This window comes from Magallana gigas, chromosome 3, assembly GCF_963853765.1.
Source record: "Magallana gigas chromosome 3, xbMagGiga1.1, whole genome shotgun sequence".
Taxonomy (NCBI): Eukaryota; Metazoa; Mollusca; class Bivalvia; order Ostreida; family Ostreidae; genus Magallana; species Magallana gigas.
In genome coordinates, this window is record NC_088855.1 from 5,060,118 (window position 1) to 5,073,210 (window position 13,093).

Consider the following 13,093-nt stretch of genomic DNA (forward strand, 5'->3'; position numbering starts at 1 on the left):
GATCTTTACAATCGATATTGTCATTGGATACCTTAAACGTCCCATTTCAGGCGACATCCAATCAAAACAGTCGATTTAAAGCTTGTAGGTTTCAAACCATGTGTTGACATTTTTGCTAATACACGCCGAGGAAGTTGTTACAACAAACCCCAACAGTCATAAAACATGCAATCGACCGTGCAAATATGAATTTATGGAATATAATAATACAAAGGGACGATGACCGAACGCATGCAGACCATTCCGGTGAAAGAATTCCTGGAGAACATGGGATTAATGCAGTACTTCGACATGTTTATCATCAAAGGATTCGACCATGAAAAAGACATAGTCACTCTTGATGAAGACGACTTGGATGCCATGTTGATCTCGGATCCTGATCACAGGCACCAAATATTGCAGGCCGGTGAGTATGAATTATCTCCCATGTCTAGTTTTGGAAGTTCATTACTGAAGTATAACATATGTGTCGGACTAGCTGTCTCCCATTCAAATCTTACGATTATAGATGGGGAAAGTTGTTTTTTAATCGTTTTAACTGGTGGGCACTCTAGGAAAATTATAACAAAGTACCCGTGTAAATTAGTATGTTTATTATCACTGTTAAATGACTCTATAGTGCATGCATAATTTAAACAAAATAACCAGTTCTATTATCTAGGTATAGTTGTGGGGACTTTGCATGACTTGTTTAACCATTTGTCTCCGCCATTCTAATTGATACCTTGACAATCTGCATTATTGATAGACTATACTGTATGAAATTAAGTACCTGGCGCGCACCTGTCATTTTGTATTAGGCATTCATTTTGCATTCTACCACAGAGAAAGCGATAATCGAAGTGAAATGAAAATTATGTATTGATTTCACCATCTCTATCACGGTGGGAAACAGATAAATGAAAACGTTTAATGGTGTAGTAACAGACACATTTAGCCGCTGCAGCAAGTCTATTTGCAGCATTGAGTCTATTGACCCATTGACAGGTGATCAATTGGTTTCCCAGTTAGCTCTTTGAAATAAAATGTCTGGAGGCAGGTCCTAATCCTTTATACTGGCGTATTTTTTTTTATTAATACATTTCATTCACGTTAATGTTGGAACGACTTTTTCATTTTGCTACATATACGCTCTTATACATTCTAATAAAATATAAAATAAAAGGGAGAACTTCTAGAATTTCGAATTTCTGTAAAAATGTTATTTATCTGTTTCAGCGGCCCAGTATCGGAGTTCAGAGAAGTACAGACTGCTAGACTGGTTACAAGGAAAGGGACTAGAATATTATTACGTTAGTTTTATACAGAGCGAAGTTACGTCACTAAATGACGTGAGAAATTTGACGGTGGATGAAAACCTATTTGATGAACTTGAAATCACTCTGCCAGGACATAAAAAGAGGCTGAGAAAAGCAGGTATCTTCAAAAAGTTGTATATACTTTTTACTTGACCGAAAGACGACACAAGAACGTCGCCTTGTAATTTCATACCCTGCGTATTACGCAAGAATTAATGTTTGAAGTCATATTCCTTGGGTAAAAGTTGGTAGAGCTTGCTGAGGGTCGATCCTAGCGTCGAAAGTTCCACCTATGACATCACGATGACAGAGATCCTTGATGTTTATCTGTTGATCTTGATCAACTTGTAGAGATGAGGTCTTAATACGAGGAGAAATTACAAGTAATACTCGGTCCCATAATTCAATCATCGGTGAACCTAATGAAGGTGAACTTGATACTCTGACGGTGCCTTGATCCTGTATAGATTTCTGGCCGCGCTGATCAAAGTCCCGCTGACGTTTATTGAAAGTGTATTTTCCGGAGACGAATAAGACTAATTAATTAATTAATCAATTGGAAAACTACCGTACAAGACATATTGAGGAAAAGTAACGATTTATTGATTTTATTGATACTGATGACACGGTTACTTGCTTTAAAAAAAAAAGCTCCAAAACTCCCATCCCATAAGCTTCCCCGGTCCAATATAATTCTTTGAGTATAAATTGACAGGCTTTTTGGTTGTTTGGGTTTTTTTTTTCATGCATAAAATGTCACAGATCAATATCTGTACAAACAGCTCATTTCTTCTTTATCGGAAATCAAATCCGCAATTATTACACACCACGCTCATATTCTTGTACAGAATGTGTACTTTAAGGAGCAACGACCACATTTAATTATTTGTGTAATCATTTAAGTTATTTTGTAACTTAGTTTATACCTTTTAGTCAACGCGTACATCGTTTAACCTACCTATAAAATCCATTTTTATATACTCATGTACTACCGGTATATACTCGCCATTAAATGATTTCAAAGTGTTTGTATGCCAGGCTGTAAAATATCTTCTATGTCTGAGACTTTCGATTTGTATGCATGGTATGTGGCTCTCGTTCAATAAGTCTTTACACGGCATCGATTTAATTTTTTCCCGGTAAAATAAATATGTCTCTTTTCTCCATAAATATGATTTTATATCCCGCGTTATTGGCAGGCTCGCTCTGTCGCCGGCCCAGGATTTATCTTTTTCTACCCGTTATCGACGTTTCCCTCCAGTCTGTCTGTAGCCGATGCTGTATCGATTTCGTCTTCCATTTTTAATCTCGGATTATCAATCCTTTGAAATCGACTCCTGTTTAGTTGGACTATTATAAATAACAGGTGTGTGACGACTATTGGTACCCGAAGGAATTTCTGTTAATTTTTTAATATCAGTAAACAAAGAAAAACCTGTTTCGGTTCTAGTGTACGTTTAGTGACACCGGCAATACATATTTTATTACCCTTAATAATTAACGAATGAGCAATGACCTCATGAAATGTTTTTATGAAAGCTTTACCATATTTTTTCTTTTTTTTAAACTCTCGTCGGTGCTTTAAATCAAACATGACGTCATAGTTAACTGAAAAGTGCCATGATTGTTACGTCACAGTGGTATTCTGACGTCATAATCACTGTCGTAGTAATCTGATTCCAGTCTGATTAAAAAGTGTCGCTTTGTTGCAACGTATTGTTAATTAAATGATAGCAATGAGGATCTGGTTTTAATCAGAATTTTTAGTCATCATAATGATATTACATGTATCTGTTCCTCGTCCAAAATGTATACATTAAAATAAACAGAATAATAAGGCATCTAGGTGTTTTACAGAGTTACATCCCAGCTTAGTTGGAATCGTAAAAAGATTTCGAAAGTGGAAATAATTTTTTGTTAACTTGTAGTGTCTTGAACAAATGTCTGGTAACGATATTCTCTATGTTACCACTAAACCAAAGTAATGGGTGATGTAATCAATATGAAACTTACATAGAATATGTTTTCCAACATAAAAGCCGACTGTGTTACATAAAGAATTATACTCTAAAATTGTGGAACATTATCAATGACCTGACGTCGTAAATCGATCAGTGTTCTTTAATTATTTCAGTGGCCCAGTTACAGAGGGAGGAGAGAGGGGAACCCCCTACAGAGGATGTACTGGCGTGTGGCCGCTGGAAGAAGCCAGACACCTTACAGGACGCCAAGTTTGACTTTCTTGTAACAGACGCTTGTATTTACTCGACCAAAGATCCATCCAAATACCACCGTATAGGTAGATATCCGGGTCCAAACCTTAACGGACCGTTCTCTTAAACTGTATATGGCTATTATAGATATTTTAATAAAATCTATAAGGTTCTGTATTTCGATGGGTTTATTCCCTTTTCTCTTTCTAGAGTTCATGATTGACACAGGAAGTGACGTGACCACAATCCGACAAGAAGTTCTGGATGAACTGGGGTTAGAAATCTTGGGGCGCATCCACAGTAAAGGTGTCCATGGATCCAAAACTACAAATCTGTACAAAGCAAAACTATTCATAGGAAATCAGGAAATGGAGATTGAAGTAAGTCCTGTTCTGTCTCACATCTCAAATCTGGATCCGCGTCTTATCCCAGACTTCATTAAATATTACATACATAAAAAGGAAGCTTTCTTTGACTTGTTCTGATGCCTCATTTATTTGCTAGGTGATGGGAGAGAGTTATGATTCCCTGGGAAGTCGTGTCGTCCGCCACTTCCGCCATTACATTGACGGCAAGCATCACGTGTGGTTGCGCGGTAACTTCTGTGACGAAGATAGCAGACTGTGTCAGACGGCCAAGCACCAGGCACTTCATGAAGTCCCCTCCGATAAATCCGTGATCACAGACTCCCTCAAGAGTGCAATAGCTTCCAAACCTTGTTGTTCGAAATTCCAAAACAATAACGTTGACGTAAATGGTCCCCCGTGTAGTTCTACCTCTAACAAAAGGAAAAGACAGTGCTCGGGCTCAGAAGAGGACGGGGTACCGTCCAAAATGTCCAATACTTACCTTCACGTGTCTCCTGATGAGCTTGACACCTGAATCATTTTGTAGCTAGAATTAACCCAGACTTGTGTCGACCACTCCAATCATTGACATATTATTTGTGTTTCCGTCCAACTGTTTTATACAACAGGAGAAAACCACCCACGGAGAGAATGATCAGCCATGTATCATTCAAAATCTGTGTCTTATATATATAACATTTGTGTTCAACTCCCGCAAAACCGTTTATTATTGTGATATTTAATCTTATATATATCTACCATAGAATGAAATATAATACATGTGTTCTTCCATAGCATTCTTCGATAATTTGGTGACCCCAAAAATTTTACTAAACTCTGTCCGTAGATATTTATGCAGCGCGTTTTCTAAAAGTATTCGATACTCATGACTAATTCACGGTTAAAAGAATGATCATTCACTTGAATGAAAACTTTTTTTCCAACAAAAACCGATCCCATATGTAACCGAGCAGTCAAGCAAAACGAAGATGGTGTACTGTATATCTGATGACTTTTTATTTTGAATATATATAGAGGCATTGACCTACAAAATAATACATAATATGAGAAAACTGACAAAATGAAAGAAAATACATTAGCTATAAGTTACCACAAATACATTATACGTTTCATAAAAAATCAATTATAGTGCGTACTGTAAAGAAAGCTAACCTTTGAACTTTACAGACACAATTTAAGTATTATAACTTTAATTACAAAAATACACTTTAGTATTGACAATGCAATTAAAATAAAACCAGAGACTAAACATTTACACTGGTAAGTAAAACATAAGTTAATATGAAATTTACATACCATAAGATGCCACAGATATCAACCGGATGGTATTTTCTTGAAACTGTATACTGCTCTAACTTAATTAGAATTATAGGTAACTTATTTATACACCTAGCTTCAAAATAATTGGTTAATATTATGAACCAATGAAATTACAGATAGGAAGAACTCAATTTACTTGCGCAGTTAAACTTTGGCTGATATAATTTTAAGATTCTATTGAACAAAACGAAAAATAGAAAATACAAAACGAATAAATACACATAGACATATTACTCTACTATCACATACTCCCCCAGAACTTTATTAATCTGTCCTCAGATTACACAATTTAATATTAGTATCAAATAAATACACATAGAAATTTACAATCGAATAAATAAGAACTCGGCATCAATTGAACACTGTTGTATTCACAAACACACGCTTTACTAAATAACCGGTTTTATTTCGGCTCTGTTCACAGTTCTTTTCCCAGAATCACCATTTTCCGCTTTAACTGTGTACACTGAATGGAACGGTTTGTCAGTTATGACGTAAACTTCCGGCTTCCATTTATCTTGGATCTTGTCACGACCTTTGACTCCCCTGTTTCTGACATACACTCTATCACCGATTTCCATTTCTTCTTCGCTTCTCCCGGTGTCGTGTCTTCTCTTACGGTCGTCTGCATTTCTGTTGATTTCCTCTTTTGCCTTGTTATACGCAAACGCCAACTTTTCGGAATGCAGTTCTATCCACCGGTCGATATTGACATCGTTGAACTGAGTATTATTTCTTCCAAGCATGAAATCAATAGGTAAGTTGGGATGTCTTCCAAACATGAGAAAATAAGGTGAGTATCCCGTAGATGCGTGAGGTGTTACGTTGTAAGAAAACACAAGTTCTCTTATATATTCTGGCCACTTTCTTTTCCTAGCAGGTGGTAACGATCGTAGTAAGTCATGCAGGGTCCTATTGAAACGCTCGCACTGGCCGTTGCCTTGGGGATGGTAAGGCGTTGTTCTCGTCTTCTTCACCTTGTAGAGATTACATAGTTGTTTTATTATTTCCGCTTCAAAACATTTCCCCTGGTCTGAATGGATACGCTTACACACACCGAATTTGAAGAACAGTTCATTCACTAAAACTTTAGCCACAGTCTGCGCCGTCTGATCTCTTGTTGGTACAGCGATCGTCCATTTAGTGAATATATCCGTTATTACTAACACATTCTCCAGTCCTTGGGCTTTCTCCAACATAGAAAAGTCTATTGCTACACATTCTAATGGTTCAGATGCTGTTAAGTGTCCCATGTTGGTGTGCACTTTTGGAGGAGGAATCTTTGAAACAGCACAACGATTACACTGCTTACAATAGTTCTTTATTTCTGCAAACATTTTGGGCCAGTAACATCTCATTCGAATGGAGTTGAACGTTCTTTCAATACCTTGGTGTCCTAGTTCATCATGAAGACTCTGTAAAACGAATTCTTTTAAACACTCTGGCAATAGAATCTGTGTAAGTTCTCCAAGTTTTGGATCCTTGATCTCCCTGTACAATACTCCATCTTTTACTGTAATGTGCTTTAGCTGTCTTATAAGAATCTGAACACTTTTACTTTGCCTCCTTGCAAAACTAGCTTTCGGAACTGTATTTGTTTCTATAAACACTTTACACACGCTAATTGATTTATCGTTTGACTGCATCTCGGCTAATTCTTCCATAGAATAAGTTGGAAAAGTATTCACAAAAGAAACATCAGAAGATTCAATAAATATAATCGAGCTTTGTGCTGATTTAATTTCCGGAGGAATTATGGATCCCTGAATGCACTCACCAAGAATATCACTAGGTAGACGAGATAACACATCAGCGTTCACATTCTGCTTTCCAGGTCTGTATTTGATTTCAAAGTCGAACTCCGCAAGTTGTGATGCCCACTTCTGCTCGTAAGCACCGAGCTTCGCTGTTGAAAGATACTTTAACGGATTATTATCTGTTATCACAGTGAATTTATTTCCAAGAAGGTAATCTCTAAACTTTTCCGTGACACTCCATTTCAGGGCCAATAACTCTAACTTCAGACTGCTCATATTCTTTGCCGTCCGCTCATTTGGTCGAAGACTTCGGCTAGCGTATGCGATCACAACCACCCGTCCGTTTTGATTTTGCGACAATACGGCTCCAAGTCCGTGTGCGCTTGCATCCGTTTCCACCACAAAAGGTAAGGTAAAATCCGCATATCCGAGTAACGGGGCTGTTGACAACACTTTCTTTAGCTCTTCAAAGGAATCTTGACACTGTTTAGACCACTTATCTCCAAATTTGGTTTTGGGGTGTTTCATGTTGTTTTTAGATATTTCTAATAAAGGTGCGGCAATCTGAGAAAAATGGCGAATGAAACGACGATAGTATCCTGCAAATCCCAAAAACGATTTCACTTCTTTCACTGTTTCAGGTACTTTCCAATTGGTAATACACTTAATCTTTTCTTCATCTGTACTAATTCCGTTTTTGCTCACCACATGGCCTAAATATTTCACAGATGGTTTGAAAAATGTGCACTTTTTCATTTTCAACTTTAATCCATGCTGTTTTAAAATAGTAAACACTCTGTCAAGTCGCTTGATATGTTCCTGAAGGGTCTTGGAATATACGATGATGTCATCTAAGAAAACTAACAGGATGTTGAAAACTTCTTCTCTAAAACAGTGCTGCATAAGACGTTGGAACGTTGCCGGTGCGTTTGTAAGTCCAAATGGCATGCGGTTGAATTCATACAATCCAAAGGGAGTCGTAATCGCGGTTTTCTCCTTGTCTTCTTCTGATAATGCTATCTGGTTGTATCCTGAGGTAAGATCCATTGTGGAAAACATAACGGAACCATGAAGAACGTCAAAGGTTTCTTCGACTCTGGGTAACGGAAACTTGTCCTTAATTGTTTTGTCGTTTAGCTTCCTGTAATCTACGCACAGTCGGAGTGAGTTATCCTTCTTTCTAACTAAAACAATTGGCGATGCAAATGGACTTGTGCTTTCACGTATCACATTATTCTTCAATAATTTTCGAATGTGTTGCTTCACTTCGTCTAATTGGGATGGTGGAATGCGACGATACTGTTGTGAGATAGGTTTACTGTCAACGAGGCGTATCTGATGTTTGATGGTATTTGTACAGCCAATGTCATCATCGTCCTTTGAAAACACATGTTTATGTTTCTGAAATAATGACGTAATTAACTCTTTCTCCTCCATGCTGCAATCCAAATGATATATATCAGCCGGTATTTCAAATTCCTGTTCTGATGACGTAACCACTACTTCTTCACTCTGGAGCTCATGAATCCTAATTTCTTCTACATTTCCTACACTTTGAAATTCAATTTTAGAATCTTCACTTTCTATTTCACATCTTGATACGGTTCCAATTCTCGTTCTTGGTTTGATGAATATGTCCTCATCTCCCACATTTGCTGCCCGAACACACATTTGACCTCCAACAATATTGGTACAAGTATATACCGTTTTGAAATTTCTGTGTAGATGCGCTCCGTTGGTCAAAGGATTCACTACTATATCACCGTCGATATTGGGTCCGGTACAACAAAGCACTACAACGGTATTGGCTGGTATGCGTATAGGAACTGTTCCACTTATTCTAGCAAATCCATGTATAGATTTTCTATCGCACTCGGTTGTTTTTGCGAAAACTTCACTTAAAATCCCGTCAGTGGGAACATCAGAGTTTGAAAGAATATCCCTGCATAAGTTCAGAACGTTCATTCCTAAAATGCCAGGGACAGCTTCTTTACGTTTTCTTGTAAATTCATCAGTTGCATCTTTGACAATAAGAAAACCACGCTGTTTTAATACATTTCCACAGTACTTCACATCAAATTCAACATACCCAATGTATGGAATAGTTAATCCATTGGCAGCTTTAAGTTGTAACATACATTTTTCACTAAGAGTTTTTCCAAGGGGCTCTAAGAACTTCCTGTAAAAACTTTCTGTAATTGTAGACACCATGGATCCTGTATCGACTAAACACGGAATATCTACATCACACACTTTAACACTAATCACCGGACACTGTCCTATTGCTCGATACTTGAATGAGTCTTTTTCACTATCATCTATTGGTTGACTCGTAGCAATAGATGCTACTTGTTTTCCGAACCGTTGTTCCTGTACGCTGTAGCGCGGCAGTTCTTCTGGATATGGCCCTGTCTTCCACAACCGTAACAATACACAGATCGATTAAAGGCCTGGCGATCCATAGGATACTGATTGGAACGGCGCTCCGTAGATGACTCGTTGGGGTTGGTAAAACGATCTATAGGTGTCTGAGTGTTATGGCGTTCCATAGTTTGTTGTTTGTTTTCGCTATCTTTCATATAGCCGGTCAGGGAATCAATCTGTTTCTGTTGTGCTTGAATGATTTTTAAAAGGTCGTCTGTACTGGGCGCATTGGACGATTTGGTATTTAAACTTGGATGATCGCTGATCACTGACTGTGGTCTGTCTGAGGTTTTCTTGGTTTCACATGGAGAAACTTGAGTCGATTCGAATTCTTCTTCCTCACTGAGTAAAATCATTTCATCCCGCAAATGATAAAAGTCTATTTTGTCAAACTTTCTTCTGAACAGACGTTTAGCTTCTTTCCGCATATACTTGTCATGAAGTCCGTTAACAAAACGCTCACACAAAGTTCTTTCTTTGTCGGGAAAAACGGTGTTGTCTTTCTTTATCACTGCTTGGTATAATTCTAAAAGAACATATGAATATTCTCGAATCGTTTCACTTTCCCTCTGCTGACGTTCAAAGAATCTTTGTTGAAGCGTAATGATGCTTTCCGGGTTTCCGAACGCTGACCGTAGACATTCCAATATCGCTTCGGGGTCATGGCGAATATCGGCGCGAAACTTTATTTCTTCCTTTGCTTGGCCTTCTAGATGATTATATATCAAATCAACTTTCTGTGCGTCGGTCCTTCCGCGGGCTGAAAAAGCTATTTCCAAATCGTCTATCCAATCATCAATGGAGGGATCACCATCATTCTTTGGTCTACCCGAAAATGTTCTTAGTTTACGATTTTCCGCAAAAAATGTATGTTTCTCAATAACTTTGGCCTTAGATATTTTTGCTTCAAGTAACTCTTGTTCTAGTTCATAAACACGATTTTGGAGTTCCTTTTTATTCATTTTGGACAGAATAACGGTACACAGAAAACAGTTCACTTTATATATACAGTTCCAGGTAAAGACTATCGGTAAATACTACTCATACCGTTGATACAGCGGGCCCTGAGTTTAAAGTCCTTACTATATTGGTAAACTCTACTCACGGACGTATTTCAATAGCACCGATTCCTGGCATTTGGACGTATTTCAATAGCACCGATTCCTGGCATCTCTGGAATATAATTTCCTGAATATGGTCAATACCTCTAGATGTTGTTGTTTTCTCGCAGCGCCATGATGTAACCGAGCAGTCAAGCAAAACGAAGATGGTGTACTGTATATCTGATGACTTTTTATTTTGAATATATATAGAGGCATTGACCTACAAAATAATACATAATATGAGAAAACTGACAAAATGAAAGAAAATACATTAGCTATAAGTTACCACAAATACATTATACGTTTCATAAAAAATCAATTATAGTGCGTACTGTAAAGAAAGCTAACCTTTGAACTTTACAGACACAATTTAAGTATTATAACTTTAATTACAAAAATACACTTTAGTATTGACAATGCAATTAAAATAAAACCAGAGACTAAACATTTACACTGGTAAGTAAAACATAAGTTAATATGAAATTTACATACCATAAGATGCCACAGATATCAACCGGATGGTATTTTCTTGAAACTGTATACTGCTCTAACTTAATTAGAATTATAGGTAACTTATTTATACACCTAGCTTCAAAATAATTGGTTAATATTATGAACCAATGAAATTACAGATAGGAAGAACTCAATTTACTTGCGCAGTTAAACTTTGGCTGATATAATTTTAAGATTCTATTGAACAAAACGAAAAATAGAAAATACAAAACGAATAAATACACATAGACATATTACTCTACTATCACACATACATTTTGTCATGTTGAAGGGCTTAAAGAAGTCTATACTCTGTCCTGAATTTTTGCTTCCACCACTTTTCGCTTGATATTGCGATAATAATGAATACCGGTACCTTTGTGCTCAAACTACTTTTCTCCATTAATATGAAAAATGTCCAGATTATCTGTTTTGAAACGCCCCCTCTACCGCTTCAGGTTTCAATACACATCTTAAAATAGAAAGTCTACGAGGATTTTGCATTGAATCAGCCATTAATAAGCCCGGATGATAACGTTGAAAAAGTGCGCGAGGTGTCCCGAGTACTTCCGAATGGAAAAAAGCTCCGTAAGAAATTTGTTTTCGTTCCTGCGAAATTTTATGAGTGAGAAGACTTAAGGATAATTTGTCAATGAAAATATCTTGGATATTTTTCATTTTATTAATTTCAATTGTACTTTATTCACAGGCATGTGTAATTTTATTAAAAATCATCAATAAGTGATGGAAGCAATAACTTTGGACAGACTATAGAGAAATTTATTCTGCATAAAAATACCAGTATGAGAACGTTGCAAAATTGAGCAAGACGTTTCTAAGAGGCTTAAGAATGGGAAACATGTAAGATTTTTCTCATTATAAATGTAATAAAGGAATCTGTTCTGTTTTTAGCTGTGAATTTCTCCAGGTAATGTGAGCTGACGTGTCGATAGAGAAATTTTGCATCGATTTATTGAAATTGAACTTCTTTGACTTGTATGCTTATTTTCGTTAAAAACCGTCTAAAAGTAACGGAACTTGCGACAGACTACAGTAGCATGTAGTTTTAGGCCCTGAGCGATGCACACTGTTTAATCAAACAATTATTGAGTTATCATTACGTCACTTTATTTCCTGTTTAAGGCCAGCGGAGCATGGACAACTCCCAACTGTAGAAGTCAAAGACGGCACCTGTTGATATCGATAAGTTACTTTTCAAGAGATACTTATATTTCTATCAGCATACATTAATAATTTTATCGACCTCAAAAAGACCAGAAACCTAGCAACAAAGGTAGGACAGCCCCCTCCCCCAATTACGTTTTCTAAAATCAAGAACCATTTCCTTGCATTACAAAACCTTTTCTCGTCAAGGTTTTTTTAAGGGGGTTTGCTCCCTAATCCAACTTAACTTTGAAAACGATATAATGTTACTTAAAGATTTCCGTTTAGAACATTTGATATAAACTTGAAAAATTTAAGGTGCGAAGAATTTATTTAAACAATAAAATGCTTTCTTTGGTGATTTATGCGTGATATGAAGGTGGCAACATTGCAGAAATAATAAATGTAATTTTTTCTTGCAATGATCTCAGAAGCATTTTATTGTTTTTATTTACATCTTTCTATCAACAAAATTAATTAATATATTGGTCGGGAAAAGTCTGAAAAATTAACAAACTTATTGTTTTATGTACGTTAGATAAAAGAAACAGCCAAATGGTCTAGTCCGACACCTTCATGATTATTTCGTGCATTCCGTGATTTCTCTTAGTTCGCTGAAGGTTTCGACCAATCGATAAACGGGGCGTGTAGATTTCAGTCCCCTCAGTTTCTACAGAGTTGAATGTACAAGTTATTTCCGTAAGAAATGGATGAAATCGTACTTGGTGGATGTAAATATAAAATAATAAAGAATGCCTTCAAGGAAGTCTAGGAGGTAGATTTGAATCTGAGGACCGTTATACATCAAGATAGATTAATATTGAAACTCTAACTGCATGGTAACTACCACAAAAAAATAATTTGTATATTTCTTATATAATATTTAACAATACCTTAATAACGACACAAAACTTACTAGGTCACTTTCTTCTTTAACCACTCCTACCGTAATAA

General features: G+C 36.7%; 2 protein-coding genes across 2 annotated transcripts; one reads left to right on the forward strand and one right to left on the reverse strand.

Moving 5' to 3' along the window:
- Positions 1-81: 81 nt before the first annotated feature.
- Positions 82-4,813, forward strand: LOC105321096 (uncharacterized). Its single transcript, XM_011419287.4, has 5 exons — positions 82-406; positions 1,219-1,416; positions 3,433-3,597; positions 3,722-3,891; positions 4,016-4,813. Exons 1-5 carry the CDS (start codon positions 220-222, stop codon positions 4,391-4,393), a joined length of 1,098 nt encoding a protein of 365 aa, XP_011417589.3. The 5' UTR covers positions 82-219; the 3' UTR covers positions 4,394-4,813.
- Positions 4,814-9,301: 4,488 nt separating this feature from the next.
- Positions 9,302-10,342, reverse strand: LOC136273287 (paraneoplastic antigen Ma3 homolog). The gene has a single exon (XM_066077692.1). The coding sequence runs from the start codon at positions 10,340-10,342 to the stop codon at positions 9,302-9,304; it is 1,041 nt and encodes a 346-aa protein (XP_065933764.1).
- Between the last annotated feature and the right edge of the window lie 2,751 nt (positions 10,343-13,093).